At 45.5% G+C, this 25277-nt stretch overlaps 1 protein-coding gene across 1 annotated transcript in view; it reads right to left on the bottom strand.

Annotated features, from left to right (window-relative positions):
- Window positions 1-14446, bottom strand: part of LOC124594197 (transcription factor GATA-5-like) — a 41600-nt gene extending 27154 nt beyond the window's left edge. The window contains exons 1-5 of the mRNA XM_047132556.1: window positions 14432-14446; window positions 12285-12725; window positions 12149-12242; window positions 9290-9462; window positions 6212-6340 (exon numbers count right to left, since the gene is read on the bottom strand). Of these exons, the coding sequence (XP_046988512.1) occupies window positions 6212-6340; window positions 9290-9462; window positions 12149-12242; window positions 12285-12725; window positions 14432-14446 (852 nt within the window). The remainder of the gene's footprint in view (window positions 1-6211; window positions 6341-9289; window positions 9463-12148; window positions 12243-12284; window positions 12726-14431) is intronic.
- Window positions 14447-25277: the final 10831 nt, after the last annotated feature.

Genomic DNA, 25277 nt, shown 5'->3' with positions numbered 1-25277 from the left:
GCGTTGTACATCCCATATTGCCTGAACACTTTTTTTCTTGTTTTGGTCCCTAGTAAAACCTATGAAAATATCCTAACCTGCTTGTACAGTCTTAGCAAGAACAGCCCTGAAACATGTATTCCACTGTCAGCGGTGTCAGAACAATTTTCGCTTACAGCTTTCGACCCGATCGTTTCCGGACAGAAGTCCCTTACTTTGTATTGATACACTTATCCTTTTCCATCATCCCTGAAAGTCTGTAACATCAACACGGAATCAACCTGCATGTGCTGCAGTGAACATTTGTAACAAGACAAATATCTGTACAAGATCGGAGCACAAACTGGTATTCCTCTTTCAGGATTTGTACATTTCTGTTCCGTAATGGTAGCCAGTGTACAAAATACGCTGAAGGTGTATGAAGAAGACTGCAGTGAATTTAAAATCTTCCAAATATTGGAGCACTGAACTATACTTAATCACAACAAGGCATTACAAATACGTACGATTTTTGACAACGTCTATTTTATAGGCTTTTAAGTGACAGTTCAGTGAAGATATTGGATGTGTGCCTTTGATGGAAACCTCTACGAGAATAAAAATGTTTGATAGTATTTTGTCTAGTAAAATTGTCTGTACATTAACGAATTTGCAAGAAAACGTGATTACAAAAGTAAGTGACAAATACAACATATAAACACAATTTATGGAGTTATTGTCGGTATATGTGTTTATATATGCTGTGCTAAAAAGGGAATGAATCGATTTCGCTGGAGTTTTCAATGCTGTAAGCATTAAGTGGGAACCTTGAGTCAAAGGGAACACGGATTGCCCTATATTTGAGACTCATACGGTCTAGACCGAATGTTAATTTTCTATCAAAAGTAAAAGATGGTCTATCATGCATTACAAATTATGCTCGCGTATTATGATATTTCTGGAGACCGGAAATCTCCTCTGCATGAACCAACATAATTTCCGAAAACAACGATCATGTGAAACACAGCAGTTCACGTAGGTGCCCAGGTAGATGCTGTGTTCCCTGGCTTACGGTTCCGCACAGCCGCTTAATGAACAAAATACGAGCGTATGGAATATCGGACAAATTGTGTGACTGGACTGAAGAGTTTCTGCCAAACAGACCATCGCATGTCAATGTGAACAGAGAGAAGCCTTTATATGTAAAACTAATCTCGGGAGTGCCCCAGGGGGTTGTTACAGGAACACTGCTTTTCAATAGATATATTAATGACGTAGTAAATATTATGGAAATTAATGAGGTTTCTCGCAGATGATGCTGTTGTAAACAGAGAAGTCGCGATGCTAGAATATTGTAGCGAAATGCAGGAAGACCTGCAGAGAATAGACACTTGGTTCAAGGAGTGGCAATTGACCCTCAACATAAGCAAAAGTAACGTATTGCGTATGTATAGACAGAAAAATCGTTTACTGTATGATTACACAATTGTACAACTGCAGAACAATCGCTGGAAACAGCTCCACAAAATATCTAGGAGTGCGGGTACGGAGAGATTTGAAATGGAACGGCCATGTAGAATTAATCGCAGGTAAGCTGCAGCCAGACTGATATTCACTGGAAGAATCCTAAGTGTATGTCTACAATGTCTTTGGTTCATAGGACAACGAATCGTAGCAAAGTAAATGAATCAGAGTCTGTGTCCGTATGGGTCAAAGGTGCACTGAATTGTGCCAAGATTGAAGTTGCTGGTGATGTGACACATTGCTATAGAAACGGAAATAAAGCACCTGTCCTTTCCTTGAGAACAAAGGAAATACCTTCAACACTCCCGTTCGACCAATATTTGAATATTGCTCGTTAGTATGGGATCCGTATCAGATGGGACAAATAGAGGAAATAGAGAAGATCCAAAGAAGGGCAGCACGTTTCAGGTTCATTTAGAAAGCGCGAAAGCGTCACAGAGGTGATCAACCAACATCTGTGGCAGACGCTGCAAGGACGGCGTTTGCATAACGGTATGGTCTATTGTTAAAGTTGCGAGAGCGTGATTTCCTGGAAGAGTCACTCAATATATAACTTCCTCCCAACTGTATCTCGCGGAAAGACGATCAAGATGAAATCAGAGAGATTCAGGCCACGCGGAGGATTACCAGCACTCGTTCTTTCTGCGAATCATACGCGACTGGAACAGGAAAAGGGGGAAGTGATACTACTACACAAAGTACCTTCTGACGCACACCGTAAGGTGGCATGCGCAGTGTAGATGTAGAAGTAAGAAACTGTGGCACATCGAAGCTTACTATTTTTAGGCCAAGAATAATGCGCCAACCCTTTAAATACTAATATTTATTTACTACAAATTTATTTGCTACAAATGGCAAGATTACGCCTTCCTCACCCTCTCTGGCACCTAACCAGACTTTCTCAGCGAGTATGCATCACAATTTGTGTGACACATGAGTAAGATATAATATTAATAATAATAACAATAATATGAACAGAATCGAATACTTGGAATTTGGGAAACGTTAGTCTTATGAACATTAAGTAATTTCCTCATTACAGTGTTGTCGAATGTGAGCAGTCACATCTAACAGGAACAACTGACAACATACAGAAGGAATGTAACAGGAGAAGTTGACTGGTTAGAGGAAGAACGAGAAATAATAAGGTCAGATTAAGAGTTGAGATAAAAGGAAGAAAACAGAAATAGAAAGGGATGAGAAAATAATAGAAAGGGGCGGTGAGCCGGTAACAAAAGATAAAGTATTTATCTCCTCTTCAATACAGAATGGTTTTAGATTAGCGCAGGTAACGTCACCATTTGTTCCATTACGTATAGGCGCTGCATTTTTTCGACACGCCACGCAAATGAATGTGAACCATTTATTTAGAGAACATCATCGGTTATGTGGTCTCATTCCATTTGGACACAAAAACTTATTTCTGTTGCTCCCTTTACATTGCCTTTCTCCTTACTTGAGTAATTAAGGATTCTTAATTTTGGGTAATGATGTAATTGATCGAATTGGCTTGTAGAAAGGAATTTTGAGTCATGTTGATTTGCAGGTTTCTCATGATTCATAGATACTAACTGTCCCCGTCGCCATTGTTTAGATGAGAAGTATAAAATAATTTGGTTTTGGGTTTGGTATCTCGTGTCTGGATTTAGATTTGCTCTTGTTTTGAAACAGAATTTTGTAGGAAAATGTGGCATCTTTCGTATTATTTGACCGTCTGTAAAAAAAAAAAAAAAGATAATGGCGATTTGATCTCACGAATCGGAGGACTTGTAGTTAAAGTCTCATTCTCAGTACTGATTCTACGCCGTGGGGAGGTAACGAAGAACGGAAATGCGATTCGCGGCTGTGACGCGCAAACAACCACTCATCGCCTGCGTCATACGGAAACGTCGACGCAGCTTGAGGAGAGCTTAAGTGACAATCGTGATTAATGCGCTGTCGTCAGAGTTCTTGACGACGAAGATCGACTTACGTTAGGCATTTGTTTCGACCGCCCAGGAGGCATCGTCGTCTCGATAACGACTTCCTGATTTTTTAGTGGGAAAGAGGTCGTGATAAATTGCCAATATAGACTGAGGAACAGCGCGCACTTCGATGAAATTTTGAACGACTTCGTGACTGAATTTATTCAGTTTCGTAGTTTTTCCATTTTATAGACACATGCATGCATGGAAACTTCTTGGTGAAATTCGTGAAAGAGATGCACAGTACCTCGACAGCACTCTGAGCGCTCTATTTATATACCACCATCACTCTCCCGTCAGAATTACGATTTCATTTTTAATCCGGTCTCCCAAATGGATAAACAATATCCAACTAAAAGTTGCTGATCTGTAATGGAATTACATGGGGAGAAGAGGGAGGGACTGAGTGGTGCGCATGAGCGCTGGAATCCACACTTTTATCCTACGAAATTATCTTATCCTCAGCAACCTGTCGTTGTTTCAGCGCATTCTGCTTTCGGCAAGCGACACTTTTGCCAAGAAAAGCAATAAGGTAGAGAACCGTGGGCCGAGTCGTCTGTGTCACTTCTGACACTACACGTTGCTCTTACAATCAATTCTTCATCATTACAGGACATTGCTTCAAAGAGGAATCATATAGAATCTTTGCAATAACACTCGTTTAAATAGAGTATACTATTGTAATCGAAGTATGTGTGAATGTAAACTGCACTTGAAGAACGTCGCATCCGTCGCTTGTAGTAGAATCAGACAAAATATGATGGCTGACATCCATCATTTTGATTTGCAGCTCCTTGTGTTGGCCGTATTCGCAGTTAAAATTGTTGGATGTGAGGTCCGCCAGTTAAGCAAAACACCGTTTTTTCTCAGTACCCAAACATGTTTCGGCACCACTGTGCCATCATCAGTGGGTTTTCGTTTCTATTTATTCTGTAATGTGAACATTTTTGTTAAATGATCATAAAATTATGTGCATCCTTTAGTTCAAACAATAGATCTGTGGTATCGATAGCTACGATGCCACAACGTAGGTGCGATCTGGTAGTTTGGGACTACGACACCGACACCGACGACAGCGCCCTCTAGCCGGCGCTGTGCAGCTCTACGAGCGCCACTCCAGATTCTGCCCATTTGATGCCGAGCAGACGACCAAGCAACAGTGTTTCTATTTCATAGTGGTCTAGCCCCTACAGATTTTGCCTGTGTAACTTCTGTGAGATTGAGACATCCGGCTTCGCACCTACGTGCTCCTCAGTTCAAAGTTATTTATTCGTCTTCTTGCTAAAGTAAAAGTGATTTAACTTCACCCTGCAGTACCGAGTGTTCTACCTCACCTGCTCCTCCTAGCTTCCTACATTCGTCTTACCCTTCAGTTTACAGGAGCAGACCCACGCGCCGCCTTCCAAGCGGGATACAAAAGATCGTTTCTTTTTGTAAATAGCTTTACATTTGTTGTGCATGAATTTTCTGGATCACTTCAGTGTTAATTACTACAGGTAGCTTGACATCTTCAACCAAACGATGTTGATGAGGAAGTTTATTGCTGGAGTTCACCTATCTTCTAGAATGTAATTAAGGTTGTCGCGATGTATTCGCGCCTATATTCGTTCTTACTTACGTTTTCGTGTGGCAAGCACTTCCATTCTCCGCATTATGCTGCGGTGTTGTGATGCAAGAAATCTAATAGCGTGGTAAAACACTTTTCACTTCACCAAAACTCAGTGTGATTGTGGTTTGTTGTGTGTCCCAGACCAGTCAGTGTTCATTTGTTCACCAGAGAGTTCGGCGCCAAATGAATTTTGTTTGCACTTTATCTTTGTGTGTGTGTGTGTGTGTGTGTGTGTGTGTGTGTGTGTGTGTGTGTATGTGTGTGTGTGTGTGTGTGTTTTGCCGGTCAGGGTGGCCGAGCGGCACCGCGCGACCGCTGCGGTCGCAGGTTCGAATCCTGCCTCGGGCATGGATGTGTGTGATGTCCTTAGGTTAGTTAGGTTTAAGTAGTTCTAAGTTCTATGGGACTGATGGCCTCAGCAGTTAAGTCCCATCGTGCTCAGAGCCATTTGAACCGTTTTTGTGTATGTTTTCTGTGCGCTTCTTAGCTGTGTGTGTTGTCTTTTATATGCTATTCCTTTTGTGTGTAAATGGTGCGTCTTTGCAGATTTTAGTGTATCTTTTTTCGTATGTGTGTGTGTGTGTGTGTGTGTGTGTGTGTGTAGACTTTATCTGTATGTGCTGTTTTTATTTGTAAAGTTCCTTTAATGTGTTGAACAGTGTGCCCTTGAAGAGTGTAGTGTATTCGTTTAAGACCTGTTTTCCTTTTGCTGTTACCTTCTGTATATGGAAGTTTTCCTCAAAGGTGAGTTTTCTGTATAGGTTGTGTCTTGGTTTTAGTATTCTTAGGTCTTTTTCTATTGTGGCTGGGTGGTGATTGCGGGCTCTGACTGTACTCCAGAGCAAATCGAGACTTGTTTCCCAGATACATGTAACAGATAACTGGCAAAGAGAGTGCTTAATTCAACAGTAACCTCGGCCTCACAAAATTAAATAGAATCCAACTTGAAAAGATCTGAACTACAGAAATGACGAAACTGCAAAACAGAATAGTCAGTTGTAGGGAGTTTAGGGTGTTGTGGATCTACAGGATGGCCAATAAGCGGGAAACACCTTAAGGCACGAAAGAAAATCAGAAAGAGCGTAATTTAGGAATCATTTATAGACGCTGAATGTCGACCAGCGAAGCCAGAGGTGGCACGCGCTGCGGTACTCACGTTGTGCAGCTTGAAGTAGAGGCCGCAGGCGTTGCAGACGGGCTCCCCGTTGTTGTTGCGCCGCCACAGGGTGGTCGTCGTGGTGTTGCAGTTGGCGCACGACACGCCGCATCGCCGGTTGCCGGGTTGCTGCGGCACACCAAATACACACTCACGCACTGTCAGGCACGGCGTCGGTAACGAGCATAAATGTAAAAGCAGCCACTGCCGAGACGACACGAATACTACACACGCTGAGGCAAAACATTATGACCTGTGCTCACTACGAAACTGAATGTCGCGTAGTGTCGTTATGGGTACCTTACATGGTAAGGAAAGTCAATGGAGCAGACACGTATTAGGAATCATTCCAGGGACGATGCGAGCTGCGAAAGGGGAAATTCGCTCAGGTAAGCGACTTTGACAAAGGGCAGATTGTTACGGCCCTGCTCTGGGAACGAGCGTATCTGAAAGCTGGTCGGCTGTTAGTCTGATACTGTCGTGAGCGTCTATGGAAAGTGGTTTGAAGGACGGTGAAAAGGCGAAAACAACGATCGCGTGAAACCTTGCTCGCTCCGTTCGTCCGCGAGACCCAGAAAGCAGTAGATACAAGCGCTGAGGCAGATGCCGTGTTCCTTGACTTCCGGAAGGCATTCGATAGTTTCGAGTAGGCAAGAAGTTGGACGTCCACGCCTCATCACAGAAAATGGAGGTCGGAGGCTTGCCTACTCTGTATTGCAGGATAGGCCTCCACCTGTGACAGATATGATAATAGAGTACAATGTTCAGCGTTCTCTGTTCAACATTATGCTGGAGAACAGTCCACACTACGGAAGCCCCACTTTAGAAGCGTGCTGAATTAATGTGAGAAGGTTTCAAATTATCAAAATACCTGAGTATTTTCTTTGGTTATTTTCGCAGTGGGAGTTCTGGAACACACTTGGAAGCAGTGTGAGCAACTATTCCCTGACCTGTCATCTCTATCTCACCAGACTGTTCAGTACAACAATCGGTAGCGTTGACAGCAAATGACGAGTATGACGGTTAGAGACAATCGTCACACAGAATAAGCTGTGGATAAGAAAAATGTGGCAAGAGAGCTACAACGGAATCCACCCTGCAAGAACGCCAGAGTTTCAAATGGAAATAACAACTGCTAACAGGGATGACACTCCCAGAGCAGAGGAAAGAGAATGCGTAAGTGTTCATCACTAGTATACGGGTGACAAGGTCCTCAGCTGGTTGCAAGAAATGTAGAAGAATCTGGTGAAGAAAACGCAGGAGAAGAAGCTCCTATGTCTTGTAAATAATAACTCGTTCATCGAAACATTATACTCGTACGTACGAGGGGCCTTCAATAAGTAAGTTTTTCCTGAAAGCAGCTTGGTTTTCTTGATGATTCCAATATTCCTTACTGTTCCCCACTCTTTTGGCTTCAAAACCATGTTTTTCAACATAAGCGTCGGTCAATGCGATGGCCTTACGCTGCCTTACTTGGGGGGCCCATATGCGCGCACAGTACCACTCTACTATTCGAATTCGGATTAAACGTGTTGCTGCAGCAATAAAGTCCCCATCATCCACGTAATTTTTCCCGGGGAGTTCATCATTTATTGGGCCAGACAGATGTAAGTCGAGAGGTGCGAGATCCGGGCTGTAGGGTGCATGAGGAACAACATCCCGATAGAGTTTTGTGAGCTCTTCTCGGGTGCTCAGACTTGTGTGAGGCCTTGTGTTTGAGATGGAGACTTTCGTTGCATTTTTGACGTAACGAACACTGTGAAGTCGTTTCTTCATTTTCTTGAGGATAGCAGTATACACTTCAGAGCTGACCTTTACACCATGCTGGAGGACATCAGATTACCCCTTCAGAGTCTCAAAAGACGGTCACCATGACTTTACTTGCTGAAGGTGCGGCTTTGAACTTCCTCTTTCGAGGACGCCTCTCCGTGGACTGCCGCTTTTGTTTCCGGTTAGAAGTGTTGAACCCATTTTGCATCGCCTGTTAGGCGGCGGCGAACACGTCCGACACACACCTCTGAGTACTCCGGCAGGTGGACCAGTGTGTCATCATTACTAACAGAGACTCCAGATGAGCAGAGAGGGTTTGATTGTGATCCGTTGATCACGTAGAATGAGTGTGTCCTCACTTGCCAACGTTGTAGGAGTGACAACTGAATGGGGCCGGCGAGCATGAGGGAGATCAGACAGATTTGCGCGACCCTCTTGCTATGATGACAGGTGCCTCTCCCAAAGATTTACCATACTTTTGCTCACAGCTAGGTCTGCGTGGACATTCTGCAAGTTCCTATGAATATCTGCAGTGCTCTGGTTTTCGGCCAAAAGAAACTCAATGGCGGCTCTCTGCTTAGGATGCGCCTCCGTTACAGATATCATTTTGAAGGCTACGCGTAGCACCGCCACCAATCGGAGCTTCTTGAAACTAAAGGGACTGAAGCAGGAATATTCCACGATGCCACATCACAAATTCGGCTTTTTTTCAACAGAAATTGGCCGAAAAAATGTATTGCATTACTTATTGAACGCCCCTCTTAGTTTAGTAAAGAGTTCATGAACCTCAATTCCTTTGAACGCCACAATGTTTATCCGGGCATCGACGCATTGCAAGTCGTTTGGAGTTGCCGCTCTTCTATCTGTTACCCTGACCACCAAGCATGTCATAAAAAGAATTTACAGTTTAACTGTTTCTCGTATGCAGCGTATTTTCAAATGTGGAAGCCAAGTTCTGTGACGGAAAATAATCCTATGGCAGATTGGGTGCAAGGTCATGAATCTTTGTCCTTGTTGTCTCGACACTGACTCACTTAGCCACCCAGCCACACTACAACTATTTACGAATATGTGCTCACAGGCATGTCAGTAGCTGGGACTTGTTCCTCTTTACGGTTAGATGCCTGCAAAACAGAACTGTATCATAACGGAGTCTTCTGTACATGTTGTGATGTACTCCTGAGTTATGCATTGACAGGCAGAATGTGTATCTCTTTTAGAAGGACAGTAATTAATCGTGATACATCTTTTGCTGTTATTGGCTCAGGAGTGAGTGGCATTCGTTACTTGGAGGTGTACGTAACGTACCGAGCTGCTTTTCTTCTGCTGGGAGCGCACGGGCGGCCGGTTGACGCCGTTTATCTTCTGGTAGAGGCCGCACGCATTGCAGAGGTAGTGGCCCGTGCCGTCGCGCCGCCACAGCGGCGTCACGCTCGAGCCGCAGTTGACGCACTCCTTGATGTCGCCCGCCGACGCCAGACCTGCGACAACACCCGCTCTTACCGGCCTGACACTGAGGCTCGTGCAGAGCCGCGCTACACTCACTGACCAGTCCACTAAAGGCACTGAGAAAGTGATTTCTTTGAAGAAACGTAATTAGGTATATCCACTCGCATCCTCCCTAATTGAACAGAAGGAAGACAAAGAAAATTCCAGAATTCGAATCGAATTGCTGCCAACATGAGTAACGTAGAAGTAAATATCCTCGGAGTAGTGAAGCAACTTAAAACAATAAAAGCAAGTCTTCTGGTCCAGACCGTATACCACTTAGGTTCCTTTCGGAGTATGCTGATGCATTAGCTCCATACTTACCAATCATATACAACCGTTCGCTCGACGAAAGATCCGTACCCAAAGACTGAAAAGTTGCACAGGTCACACCAATATTCAAGAAAGATAGTAGGAGTAATCCACTAAATTACAGGCCCATACCGTTAACGTCGATATGCAGCAGGATTTTAGAACATATATTGTGTTCGAACGTTATGTATTACCTCGAAGGAAACTGTCTATTGACACACAGTCAACATGGGTTTAGAAAACAACGTTTCTGTGAAACACAACTAGCTCTTTATTCACATGAAGTGTTGAGTGCTATTGACAAGGGATTTCAGATCGCTTCCGTATTTCTGGATTTCCGGAAGGCTTTTGACACTGCACCACACAAGCGGCTCGTAGTGAAATTGCGTGCTTATGGAATATCGTCTCAGTTATCTGACTGGATTTGCGATATCCTGTCAGAGAGGTCACAGTTCGTAGTAACTGACGGAAAGTCATCGAGTAAAACAGAAGTGATTTCTGGCGTTTCCCAAGGTAGTGTTGTAGGCCCTTTGCTGTTCCTTATCTATATAGACGCTTTTGGAGACAATCTGAGCAGCCGTCTTCGGTTGTTTGCAGATGACGCTGTCGTTTATCGACTAATAAAGTCATCAGAAGATCAAAACAAACTGCAAATCGATTTAGAGACGATATCTGAATGGTGCAAAAATGACAATTGACCCTAAATAACGAAAAGTGTGAGGTCATCCACATAAGTGCTAAAAGAAACTTGTTAAACTTCGGTTACACGATAAATCAGTCTAATCTAAAGGCCGTACATTCAACTAAATACCTAGGTATGACGATTACGAACAACTGAAATTGGAAGGAACATATAGAAAATGTTGTGGGGAACGCTAACCAAAGACTGCGTTTTATTGGCAGAACACTTGCAAAACGTAACAGATCTACTATGGAGACTGCCTACACTACGCTTGTCCGTCCTCTTTTAGGATACTGCTGCGCGGTGTGGGATCCTTACCAGATAGGACTGACGGAGTACATCGAAAAAGTTCAAAGAAAGGCAGCACGTTGTGTATTATCGCGAAGTGTGGGAGAGAGTGTCACAGAAATGATACAGGATTTGGGCTGGACGTCATTAAAAAAAAGGCGTTTTTCGTTGCGACGGAATCTTCTCACGAAATTCCAATCACCAACTTTCTCCTCCGAATGCGAAAATATTTTGTTGGGACCGACCTACATAGGGACGAACGATCACAAAGATAAAATAAGGGAAATCAGAGCTTGTACGGAAAGGTATAGATGTTCTTTCTTTCCGCGCGCTATACGAGATTGGAACAATAGAGAATTGTGAAGGTGGTTCGATGAACCCTCTGCCAGGCACTTGAATGTGGTCTGCAGATGTAGATGTAGAAGGTCAAATGCTTCGTCGACGTGGGCTATATTGGGGCACACATCAATTAAAGTATAAGAAAGGGAGCAGTCACAGCATTTTAGAGAAATCACCCGGTCAACGGGCAACCGCGTGCCTGTGTTGTGTGGGGCTTTAATACCAGATTCAGAACGCGGCAGAAGCTGTCTACTGTGTCATGTGTCGCCGCAAGACTATTAGGCATGAGAGATGAGAAGTCAAGAATTGGGTGTCACTGTGGCAAGAGCTCCATGTGCAATATTTCGTGTGAAATACTCGGTCGTAACGTTGTAACGTTATTTAAGCAACTAAACGACTGATGGGACTACTGAGACTAATACACTGAATTAATAAGAAGTGATACTGTATCTGTAAAATTCTGTGTGGCATCAGACGGTCGCGGACAGTAGTCTCGTCCAAACTAATCGAAATTTTAGTAGAGTCACTGTGTACTGAAGTGTTAACCAAAGTTTTTAGACAGTGCAGTTAGTCATTGGGTATCATAAGGCCGTATCCTCTGTATAAATGAAGGTAGAACTTTGGATGCATTTTTAAGTTACTCGTAAGACTATAAAGCTTTTATTTTCGAAATGTGCATCCAAATTTAGAAGGACATTTCTTTTAAATGAAAACACATGCAATCTGGGGTACTTTTTACAGTTACATTTGTGGACAGTAAAATTCCTGAAATAGTCTGGCCTGCACCTTTCGAAAGAAATAGAACGTCGATTAACTCCAGATCCGCAGCTTGGTTTGGTTCTTGAGGAAGCATGATCTGCTGTTTTTCCACAGACGTTTACAAACCTCATTAAAAAGTCCCCAGTAGAGCTGGGGCACCCCATATTAACGTCCACTGAAACCCCATATTAGTGTCGACTGATAGATGTCCGGATATTTTTGTTCAGAAAACTATTTTGGCATTCGATCAAGTTCAAAGGCCTGGGCCGAAGTAAGTATAAAGAGGAACGTGCGGGTACCTTGGTCGATGCTGGCATCGCCGATATCCATGAAGGCGAGCGTGGTGGCGGTGGAGCCGGCGCCGCCGTTAGGCGTGTAGGGCACGTAGTTGAGCTGGACGCCGGCGTCGGCGGCGCCGTAGGCGGCGGAGGCGGCGGAGGCGGTGCCGGTGGCGCCGCTCATGTAGTCGCCGGCGGTGGTCCAGAGAAAGGCGGCGGGCTCCTTGCTGGAGGAGGGTATCTGGTAGGAGGCGCCGCCCGCGCCGTACAGCGTCGCGATCTGCGGAGAGCTGGGCTGCGGCGGCGGCCCCGCCGGCTCGTAGCCGTAGATCATGGCCGGCGGCGCCGCGCCCGGCGGCGACGGAGAGCTCTTGATCACCACCGACGACGAGGAGCTCAGCGTCGGGTCCGACTTGAGGAAGATGGTCTCGCCGCCCACCACGCCCATCACCTTGCCCGCCGGCTGGTACAGCGGAGACGCGCGGTGCACCACCTGGTGCGACTGCGAGTGCGCCTGCGACGTCACCTGCTGGTGGTAGTGGTACGTGGACGAGGACGAGCTCGCCGGCGGCGGGTACGGGTCGGTGGCGAACGTCACCTGCCAAAGGCCAACACACCGGTTGCTCACCACAGGACGCACGGCGGGCTCTACCACCAACTTCCGTTCTCAATACCGTAGTGTAAACGAAAGGCCAAACAGCCAGTTTGTCAACAAATTAAGATAAACAAAAGAACCATTACTTTCTGTTCTCACATCCGTATGCGCAACATGTCTTAACACTACCCGCAACATTACGCTGCAGCATAGACAGCGTCTAAAACAAAAATGCTGCGAGTAGGATTCGAGCTTATTTGTTCATGAGACCCAGAAAATATTAGATACAGGCTCCCAGGTAGATGCTATTTTTCTTGACTTCCGGAAGGCGTTCGATACAGTTCCGCACTGTCGCCTGATAAAGTAAGAGCCTACGGAATATCAGACCAGCTGTGTGGCTGGATTGAAGAGTTTTTAGCAAACAGAACACAGCATGTTGTTATCAATGGAGAGACGTCTACAGACGTTAAAGTAACCTCTGGCGTGCCACAGGGGAGTGTTATGGGACCATTGCTTTTCACAATATATATAAATGACCTAGTAGACAGTGTCGGAAGTTCCATGCGGCTTTTCGCGGATGATGCTGTAGTATACAGAGAAGTTGCAGCATTAGAAAATTGTAGCGAAATGCAGGAAGATCTGCAGCGGATAGGCACTTGGTGCAGGGAGTGGCAACTGACCCTTAACATAGACAAATGTAATGTATTGCGAATACATAGAAAGAAGGATCCTTTATTGTATGATTATATGATAGCGGAACAAACACTGGTAGCAGTTACTTCTGTAAAATATCTGGGAGTATGCGTGCGGAACGATTTGAAGTGGAATGATCATATAAAATTAATTGTTGGTAAGGCGGGTACCAGGTTGAGATTCATTGGGAGAGTGAGAAAATGTAGTCCATCAACAAAGGAGGTGGCTTACAAAACACTCGTTCGACCTATACTTGAGTATTGCTCATCAGTGTGGGATCCGTACCAGATCGGTCTGACGGAGGAGATAGAGAAGATCCAAAGAAGAGCGGCGCGTTTCGTCACAGGGTTATTTGGTAACCGTGATAGTGTTACGGAGATGTTTAATAAACTCAAGTGGCAGACTCTGCAAGAGAGGCGCTCTGCATGGCGGTGTAGCTTGCTCGCCAGGTTTCGAGAGGGTGCGTTTCTGGATGAGGTATCGAATATATTGCTTCCCCCTCTCACGAGGAGATCACGAATGTAAAATTAGAGAGATTAGAGCGCGCACGGAGGCTTTCAGACAGTCGTTTTTCCCGCGAACCATACGCGACTGGAACAGGAAAGGGAGGTAATGACAGTGGCACGTAAAGTGCCCTCCGCCACACACCGTTGGGTGGCTTGCGGAGTATCAATGTAGATGTAGTAGATGTAGAGCTCTGCGTGTTCCGTACGAACTTAATTTTTTATATGACAGTTCATCCATTCTGGGAATCGAGAATCTCGACGATTTTTCCTGTTGTCGACGTTGATACTGGCAAGATATGGGTCGATTACGTGCTGGTGTACGTCTTCGCCAGCACGCCGGTCGGCACTAGGAAACATTGTACAGCAGACGCTGAACAAGACGCGCCTATGACAAGAGGAGACCGAGGCAAGCCCCCAGGCTACGCGGCCATAACGCCCCCTGGCCATCGAGCATGTAGGCCGCCGCCGTCAACCGAGCTGTCTCAATCGCTCAATCTCGTATCTCCGTACCTCAGTACGTGCCATCAGGACTCGGTTCGCATTCCACCTCAACACGTCGCACAGTGCTCTAGTCTTCAACAGTGATAGTCGTCGTCTCGCGCCTTATCTAGCTGTGAGGGAACGTTAGTCAAGCCGAGCGGTCTGAGGCGTTGCAGTCATGGACTGTGCGGCTGGTCCCACGCGGAGGTTCGAGTCCGCCCTCGGGCATGGGTGTGTGTGTTTGTCCTTAGGATAAATTAGGGACTGATGACCTTAGAAGTTAAGTCCCATAAGATTTCACACACATTTTTGAACTTAGTCATTGTATATAGTTGTGGCATGGACAGGCACAAGATTGAAGAATTAGTACATGTATTTGATTACTGTTAGCCACAGAACTTCAGATTGGACAATACTGAAGGTAAGTTCTCTATTGGTTAAGGTAATCAAGTGTATTTTAACCACATGTGCATTTTGTGTTGTGAGAGGAAACCGCCCACCACCCTATCATAACAACCTCTCCTCATCCAGCCAGGAATCACAAAACATTACAACAGGGCACAACCACAACACACTAAATTTCAAGACTTTAGAGAATATTTTAATTTTGCGTTTGAAAGCAGATAACAAACGACAAAAGAAACGTTTTCCTGTAATATAATCACATATTAATACTTTTTGGGTTCTTTCCTTTACTTGTACCGTCTAACGTTGTTTCTTGTGATATTGTATGCTTCTCGGTCAACGCGAAGTACCCTATAGGTTTTGATGAGTGAATTTGCGAAGATCACAAATTATGTGACAGAAACTGACTTTGTCTTTTAACGGCATTAACTTTGGAGTTTCAACTTGTTACACCGCCAAGGGTTGGTAGACATCTTAGTATGTGACATAAACTTAAACTTGGTATGTCTACCGAATCCTGAGAAAGAGCGTTTTTAAGAGGCAGACAGACAGACAGACGGACAAGAAAGTGATTCTATACGGGTTCCGTTATCACCGATTTCGGTACGGAACGCTACAAATGTGTCAGTGTTGATACGGAAGGAGAGCTGAGACACGAAGGTAACGATAACATGATTTTATAGTTTCTAAATTGAAATTTTCTTTCTAAAGCTTAAATAACCCCGTGGAAAGTGCTAAGGCAAAGAAAAGAAAGGGAAATAGAGAAGGAAGACGCAGAAGGAGAAGAAAAAGATACGGACTCTCAAAAATATGTCGTATTGTTCCTGCTATGCATTTCTTCCTTACTAAAACGCATGATTGTGCATGGGCACTCTAACTGCTACCGTGGGAAATGAAAATTTGATTTTCAATATTTTATACAACTATTGAACGTATTTAAAATTTAGAACAGTGTCATAACCTATTGATTAAGAAGTATAAACATATATTGAAGTTTTAACACAGTAGGAAATATTTCAGTTAAAAACCCGCTACACGAAAATTACTGACAGTATTTTATTCCATTATTTGAGAATGAGAGCACTTAATGATTGCCAACAAAGCTTGCACATAAATCCATACACCCATGAAACTTTTTCTCTCTGAGCCCCCCTCCCCCCCCCCCCCCCCCCCCACACACAAAATGATAAAAGCAAACAAAATTATCGTTGAGGGTAGTGTCCACGTACACCATTGAATGTGCCTGTAAAATTGTACCATTATGCGACATTTAGTTCTGGGGAAACGACGTCATAAGCATTGAGATGCATGAAAATCTAGCTTTTGGTTAAACTTTCGCGCTGAGGCCCTAGACCAGGGACAACCGAAATTTTGCTCGCCCTACGCGCTGGTCCCAGGCCTGGGCTCAAGTGCCTAAACGTGCAGAATAGCTGCACATCACATTTCTCCCCCCCCCCCCTCCCCCTCAACCCGTGCCGCACTGTCCGATGGCGGGGGAGAGAGGAAAATGCCGCATTTCCGCATTTAAATGGCAAGCAATCGCAGTGCATATTACTTCGTTTTATATTTGACATTTTTCAATAACACAGGTCACAGTCAAAACGAATTTTCATTATTATTTATTTTTGTTGCGCTGAAGACATAATATAATTTTTACCTGGTACAAACTCTCGACATGCGAACAGACGCAGATTGCTTGATAGAGTTTCGCACTCAATTCACAACTAATGAAAACTTATTTAGTTTCATCATCTGAAAAAGGTCTTTCACACAGACCTCATTACGGAGGCTTGGAAACTCTACTTGAGGAAAGCACTGTAGACATCCTGGACAGTTTTAACGTAAAAAGATTTGGCATGAACACTGGGGTTTCCTTGCAGGTCAAACAGGTAGTTATATCTACACATGCGCAGCGGCTCCTTTGAACTGAAACGGCAAACGGTCTCGAAAACAGCTCAGAAACAGATGTAAGACTGATAGTGTTCTCAAAATCGTTATAAAACTATCCTTGAAATTATTTCAAGGCCACAATGAATTCTTCAGCTCTCTCGTTTTCTTTAATGTCAGTAAGCTTAGGGAACTGGACATTCTTTGTCAGAATGTGTCCATTCTATAACGCGATTGAATTTTTGAATGCCTCCCCATCAATTTAGAAAGAAGTTACCTTACAATCTCTTACTTCTCGTGGGTAGTATGCGGTCAAGTCCTCTTAAAACGCGAAGTCTGCAATCCATTGTAGACGCTCAAATTTTCGTTCCTGCACTACTTTTCCCTCCATAAATTCGAAAATAGCGAGTTTGAAATCGGGAAATGGACTTTGCAGTAGTATATTAAGCCTCCAAATTCTTCCGTTAAGTTCCAGTGAATGCAGTTGCTACTCACAATGGAATAATGTGTGCGACTTCAGGAACTTTATTATTTGTACCACCAGTTTCTGCAGAAAAATGAATCCTGTCTGTCAATCGTTGTAATTTTTTGCTCTTTTATTGTCAACCAGATCTTTAAATTCTTCCTGCATGGTACTGTAATGTTGTTTAATATCAAATATGCAGTGCCTGTCGCTTATGCGAATTGACAATTCTCCTCCCCTTCTTCTCCCTTTTCCCATTGGTTTTAAAGGATTGCGACGACAGATAGCTAGACCGCCTGTTTTTGTGCAAACAGTCACTGGACCTGTGAGTGTCCTTCATACCACGAACAAATAGCGAATGTTAAACAGCGCTAGCACCGTGATTCTGCCGCAATTAGTGTTCAGTGCCGACCGAAATGCGGCGCACCACAGCTAAATCAAATGTCGCGCTGTTCAAAATCTCTGTCAATTCCTAAGGGACCAAACTGTTGAGGTCATCGGTCCCTCGACTTTCACACTATTCAAACTAACTTAATCTAACTAATGATAAGAACTACACAAACACCCATGTCAGAGGGTGGACTCGAACCTCCGGCGGAAGGGGCCGCGCAATCCGTCACACGGCGCCTCTAACCCCGCGGCCACTCCGCGCAGCTCGCGCTGTTCCGAGTACTTCCGAGAAGGACCGAGCAAGGCCGAGTGACAGCCCGGGCCTTGGCCTGTACGCGGCCCGCACACGTTGCACGCGTGAAGTTTGGCACGCCGTGGCTAGGCGGTCCAATCGGACCTGATCGACCGTCGTGTCATCCTCCGCCAATGGCGTCACTGGATGCGCTGTGAAGGGGCAGGTGGTCATCACATTGCTCTGACCTTGACACCGCTTATAATCGATGGAGAAGCTCCTCACTTGGTTTCACGAGACTGAGTGCAACCTATACCAGTTAATCCTAATAATAAAAAATTCCTGGCCTTACCAAGAATCGAATACGGGCTCTCTGCATGGCAGGCAGATGCGGTGACCACTCTGCACCAGATGCGGACAGGTCTTAAAACGGAGCGCAAATTACTTGGAATACACCCATACAGTGATTGATAATAATGGCACTTAGTGACTTCCATCAAACTTAATTTCAAATGTTTTCTAATTTTTATCACTTTGGTGCTTAATGGCAGACATTTAACACATTATATCATTTGCAAAGTAATCAGATGTCTGGAGCTGTTTTATACGAGGATGAGTCAAATGAAAACCTTAAATATTATTTATTGTGCAGAAATGGTACAAAGCTGTATCACTTTTCGACATCATCTCCCCCCACACTCAACGCAAGTCCTCCAGCGCTTACAAAGTGCATAAATTCCTTTAGAAAAGAATTCTTTTGGTAGTCCGCGCAACCACTCATTCACCGCGTGCCGTACCTCTTCATCAGAACGGAACTTCTTTCCTCCTATTGCGTCTTTGAGTGGTCCAAACATATGGAAATCACTTGGAGCAAGGTCTCGTGAGTATAGTGAATGAGGAAGAGACTCAAAATGCAGGTCTGTGACTGTTGCAACTGTTGTACGGGCAGTGTGGAGCCTTGCATTGTCACGTTGCAAAAGGACACCTGCTGACAGCAATCCACGTCGCTTTGATTTGATTGTAGGCCGCAGATGATTTTTTTAGGAGATCTGTGTATGATGCACTGGTGATAGTGGTCCCTCTAGGCATGTAATGCCCCAAAATGACGCCTTTTTCGTCCCAAAAGAGATCAGCAGTACCTTCCCTGCTGATGAGAGTCAGCATAACCTTCCCTGCTGATGGTTCTGTTCGAAACTTCTTTGGTTTTGGTGTGAGGAATGGCGCCATTCCTTGCTCGGTCTCTTCGTTTCCGGTTGGTGGAAGTGAACCCAGGTTTTGTCCCTAGTAACGATTCTTGCAAAGAAGCCATCACCTTCTCGTTCAAAGCGCCGAAGAAGTTCTTCACAAGCATCAACACGTCGTTCTCTCATTTCAGGAGTCAGCTGCCGTGGCACCCATCTTGCAGACATTTTGTGAAACTGGAGCACGTCATGCACAATGTGGTGTTCTGACCCATCTGTAAACGTGCTGCAGTGTCATTCAGTGTTACTTGGCGGTTTTCCTTCATTATGGCTTCAACTGCTGCAATGTTCTGTGGAGTCACAACTCGTTGTGCCTGACCTGGACGAGGAGCATCTTCCACTGAAGTCACACCATTTGCGAACTTCCTACTCCATTCGTAGACTTGCTGCTGTGACAAACATGCACCACCGTACTGATCCTTCATTCGTCGATGAATTTCAATAGGTTTCACACCTTCACTACGCAGAAACCGAATAAAAGGACGCTATTCTTCCCTGGTGCAAGTCGCAAGTAGGGCGGCCATCTTTATACTGATACTGCGACGGTATGTATGCATATGCACTACGCTGCCACCTACAGGCCATTCTGCACGCTGTTTGTATCACGCTTACCAATTTACAGGATAACGGCGCGAAATTTCAATTTTTTATTACAAATTTAAGGTTTTCATTTGACTCACCCTCCTACATGGAAGTTGGATTCTTCAAAAAACAGGGGTGCTGGGTTTAGTACTTACCATATAACCTGTCGAAATCTGTAAATACAATTATCGTTGGTTTTGAACGGATCACTGAATTGTTTTTCTAAGGTGGAGTAGCTGTAACTTGGGTGAACATAGTATTAGGTGAGCAGTGTTAAAGTTTAGAGTAAACGGTAGAGGGCATGCAGACGGCACGGACCTGGTAGGTGCCGGGGTGTGTGCCCAGCTGCACGGTCTGCAGGGTGGTGTAGGTGCCGTCGCCCCCGCCGCCGCCCCCGTCTGTCGGCGACAGCGGCGCCGTCTTCAGCTGCAGCAGCTCCGTCGTCTCTACCACCTGCAACAACATCAGAACTACTCAGGCCAAACTAGCTGCAGAAGTGGCCCACGCCGATGAGGCAAAACATTGCGACCATGTACTTACACTACTGGCCATTAAAATTGCTACACCACGAAGATGACGTGCTACAGACGCGAAATTTAACCGTCAGGAAGAAGATGCTGTGATATGCAAATGATTAGCTTTACAGAGCATTCACACGAGGGTGGCGACGGTGGCGACACATACAACGTGCTGACATGAGGAAAGTCTCCAACCGATTTCTCATACACGAACAGCAGTTGACCGGCGTTGCCTGGTGAAACGTTGTTGTGATGCCTCGTGTAAGGACGAGAAATGCGTACCATCACGTTTCCGACTTTGATAAAGGTCGGATTGTAGCCTATCGCGATTGCGGTTTATCGTATCACGACATTGCTGCTAGCCTTGGTCGAGATCCAATGACTGTTAGCAGAATATGGAATCGGTCGGTTCAGGAGAGTAATACGGAACACCGTGCTGGATCCCAACGGCCTCGCATCACTAGCAGTCGAGATGACAGGCATCTTATCCGCATGGCTGTAACGGATCGTGCACCCACGTCTCGATCCCTGAGTCAACAGATGGGGACGTTTTGCAAGACGACAACCATCTGCACGAACAGTTCGACGACGTTTGCAACAGTATGGACTATCAGCTCGGAGACCATGGCTGCGGTTACCCTTGTCGCTGCATCACAGACAGGAGAGCCTGCGATGGTGTAGTCAACGACGAATCTGGGTGCACGAATGGCAAAACGTCATTTTTTCGGGTGAATCCAGGTTCTGTTTACAGCATCGTGATGGTCGGATCCGTGTTTGGCGACATCGCGGTGAATGCACATTGGAAGCGTGTATTCGTCATCGCCATACTGGCGTATCGCCCGGAGTGATGGTATGGGGTGCCATTGGTTACACGTCTCGGTCGCCTCTTGTTCACATTGACGGCACTTTGAACAGTGGACGTGACATTTCAGTTGTGTTACGACCCGTGGCTCTACCCTTCATTCGATCCCTGCGAAACCCTACATTTGAGCAGGATAATGCACGACCGCATGTTGCAGGGCCTGTACGGGCCTTTCTGGATACAGAAAATGTTCGGGTGCTGCCCTGGCCAGATCTCTTACCAATTGAAAACGTCTGATCAAGGTGGCCGAGCAACTGCCTCGTCACAATACGCCAGTCACTACTCTTGATGAACTGTGGTATCGTGTTGAAGCCATAACAAACTGCCCTTTGTCAAAGCCGCTTTTGTCAATGCATTCCCCCATTTTCGGCTTGTATCACCACTATAACGATTCCTCTTTTGTATCTGCTCCGCTTATACTGTATACTTTTCTTACCGCGTGATGTGCCTGCAGTGATGTGCCTCATCAGTGTACAATCTCGTTTAAATTATTTGCCTTCTGGTGCTTAAGTTTCGAAGTTGCAAATGGTGTTAGAACACAGCCACCACAGCATTCCTCTCTGTGCGGCGATAATGAATCACTTTGAATTATCTACTCCTAAAAACAAAGGAAATTCGAAGTGGATACACATCTACGGAGTCACTGACTGTGTCAAAAATCTGTTTGTAATTTTAATTACCCTGACTCAAACTCTTCCATCGGATTGCCACAAATTACAGTGTGATTTTTCTCTCCATATGGTTCAAATGGCTCTGAGCACTATGGGACTTAACGTCTATGGTCATCAGTCCCCTAGAACTTAGAACTACTTAAACCTAACTAACCTAAGGACATCACACACATCCATGCCCGAAGCAGGATTCGAACCTGCGACCGTAGCAGTCTCTCTATATGAATCATTTTCAATCATCCTTAGTCCAGTGGGGTCACAATTTACACCACCTCAAGTTTCGGCTATCGTTGACGTGCTCGACCATTGTATCCCAACTTTGTTAACTCCCTACGAACTGTCAGTGTGCTCGCCGGACAGCTGATAGCACTTTGGAACTCGCGACTGATTACTTCCACTGATTTCACGCGATTTTTTTACAACTACCCTCTGTAATGTTCAAACATCCCTATCCATCAGAACACGAGGTCTGGATGGTCTTGGTTTAACTGTGGATCTTCCTTTGTGTTTCCATTTCACAACCACCATCAAGCAACTTGGGCAGCTCTAGAGGCGCTCAAATGTCCCTGATGGATTGGTTACTCAGATGACATCCAATGACTATTCCATGTTCCAAGTCATTGAGCTCTTCTGAGTGAGCCATTATGCTGTTACTGTTTCTCTACTAACATAAAATACTGCCTGCTTACTTTTATGTCGGTTGATCCGTCTTTCATAATATCTAGTAATCTACTCCGCGTTAATAGGGGTATTCGGATAGTCTTGATCATATAGTATGCGAGGAGTTGGATTAACACCCTCAGTAGACTTCATGGTCGCAGCTTGTTTCTTGGCGGTAATACGAGGCGTGTTTTTTAAGTAAGTACCGTTTTGAAATTAAAAAAAGACGTGCTAAGATATCTCAATAATTTTATTTTTAAATGAAAGCCTGTACCTTAATCTACGCACTGACGCCATTACAGTCTGATTCTTCCTTGTTTACGTTGTGTACAGAGTGTTTAAGATGCCTCCGATAATCGTGAGTCCCGCCGACTGTGAAGTACAGGCTGTTAAAAGATTTCTTATTGCTAAAGGCCTAAAAGCGATCGATATTCGTCGTGAGATCTGTGCAGTTTACTGAGAAAACATTATGAGTGATGGAATGGTAAGAAAGTGGGTGAGGGCATTTAAAGATGTCCGCACAAATGTGCATGATGAACAACGGAGTGGGGCGTCCTTCGGTCGTTAATGAAAGTTTGGTGCAGGAAGTGGACAATAAGGTGAGAGAAAACAGACGCTTTCCGATTTCCTCCTTGCGGGATGACTTTCCTATTGTTTTTCGTAGTGTTTTGTATGTCGTTGTGACCGAGCACTTGAATTACCGAAAATTGTGCGCACTTTGACTACCGAAAATTTTGACGGATGTGCACAAAACCAAACGTTTAGACAGTGCATTGACTTTCCTTGAGCGGTACCACAATGACGGAGATGATTTCTTAAGCCAAATTGTCACGGGAGATGAAACATGGGTGGCCTACGTCACACCAGAATCAAAGCAACAGTCCATGGAAGTTGAGCAAGGGCATCGTTTCCTGCAAGACAATGCCCGTCCCGTCCGCATGTGGCGAATCAGACCAAAGATCTCATCACATCTTTTCGATGGGTAACTCTAGATCATCCTCCGTACAGCCCAGATGTTGCACCCAGTGACTACCATCTGTTCCTGCACTTGAAGAAACACCTGGGCGGTCAGCGTCTTCAAGACGATGACGAAGTCAAAACAGTGGTTAACAAGTCAGGCGGCAGACTTCTATGGGCGGTCAGCGTCTTCAAGACGATGACGAAGTCAAAACAGTGGTTAACAAGTCAGGCGGCAGACTTCTATGAGGAGGGTATTCAAAAACTGGTACAACGTTATGACAAGTGTCTCAATATTGACCGAAATTATGTAGAAAAGTAGATTAAGGTACATGCTTTCATATAAAACTAAAATTATTGAGATATGTTAACAAGTCTTCTTTTTAATTTCAAAACGGTACTTGCTTAAAAAACAAGCCTCGTAATCACAACTTAACCAATTCCCATCGAAAATGAAGTGGCTCGGAGTTATTTACTACAATCTGTTCTTCACCTGCGAGATATGTCTTGCCCGAAGACTGCCAGAACAGTAGCCGTACCTGGTGGTCTTCGTAGGTGATCTGGTGGTGCGGCTGGTGTATATGTTCGAGTGGCGGCGGTGGCGTGATGGAGGTGGCCTGGCCGTGGTAGTCGTCGTGGTGGGCGTAGCGCGTCGCCAGCACCTCGTGCTGGGCCTGCGATTGCGACTGCGTCTGCGACTGCGGCTGGTGCGGCGACGGCGGCGCGAACCGCTGCTGGCCCTGGGCCTGCTGCTGCGGCCGCGCCGAGTAGCGGTGTCCGCCGGCCGCCTCCAGCAGCTGCGGGGGGCTGGCCCCCGCGTCCTCCGCCGCCGACTGGTCCGTGGGCGTCGCCGCCTGCTGCTGGTGCTGGTACGGCGACGACACCGCCACGCTCGCCGGCGAGTACGCCACCTGTGCAGGGGGCTCTGCGTTCGTCACACAGGGAGGCTGGACGAATAGGTCATACACAGAGAGCCGCCAGCTCAGATAGAAATGTGGAGGACTAATTCAAGGAAACAAGCAGACAGTCTTCTTAAGTACGAGGTGGAATCCAAATTTTTCTGGACTGTAGCTGCTTTCTGGAAAATAGGAGAAGTAGATCTTTGCACAGTTAGGTGGCGAGAGCTGCATATCTGATGAGTCATTGTGCGGAGTGGCATTCAGCTGGGAGGACGTGTTGCGTGTCCACAGTGGTTTCCGTAATACTCTGTGTTCGGTGTGTGGCGATTTTACGATGGATCCGCGAACAGAACAGCGAGTGTGTATCCAGTTCTGTGAGAATCTCGGGAAAAGTGCTACGGAGACCCTTGCAATGATTCAACAAGTATTTGGGGGACCCAGAGACAAAGCAACAATCGTCCCAGTGGAAGAGCCCGGGCTCTCCAAGACCCAAAAAAGCGAGACAGGTGAAGAGCAAAGTGAAGAGCATGATCATCGTTTTCTTTGATACCAAGGGGATTGTGCACAAAGAATTCGTCCCACCCAACCAAACAGTGAACTCTGCGTACTACTGTCACGTTTTGCGACAGCTCCGTGAAAACGTGCGGTGACGACAACCCGAACTTTGGCGTCGAGGGAACCGGCTGTTGCATCACGACAATGCGCTCTGTCACACGTCATTGTTCACCAGGACCTTTTGGCAAAAAACAACATGGTGGTTGTACCCTACCCACCGTACTCGCCAGATTTGGCACATTGTGACTTCGCGCTATTCCCAAAACTGAAACTCAAGTTGAAAGGCCGTCGGTTCGACACTCTAGAGAGGATTCAAGAAGCATCGCTGGCGGTGATAAACACCCTCAAAGAACAGGACTTCCAGGAAATGTTTGACCAGTGGCAAAACGGCTGGGACCGGTGTGTTCGTGCGGATGGGAACTACTTCGAAGGTGATGGTAAAGTTTTCAACAGATGCCAGCATCAGACCCGAAAATTTTGGATAGCACCTCGTATAAGGGGAGATCAATAAGTGTCCATTTGAAGGCCGTACAGCCCAGAAGCAATATGCCAAT

The sequence above is a fragment of the Schistocerca americana genome, chromosome 2, assembly GCF_021461395.2.
Source record: "Schistocerca americana isolate TAMUIC-IGC-003095 chromosome 2, iqSchAmer2.1, whole genome shotgun sequence".
NCBI lineage: Eukaryota > Metazoa > Arthropoda > Insecta > Orthoptera > Acrididae > Schistocerca > Schistocerca americana.
The sequence above is the reverse complement of the archived record's forward strand: the minus strand, read 5'-3'. Positions and strand labels throughout refer to the sequence as shown.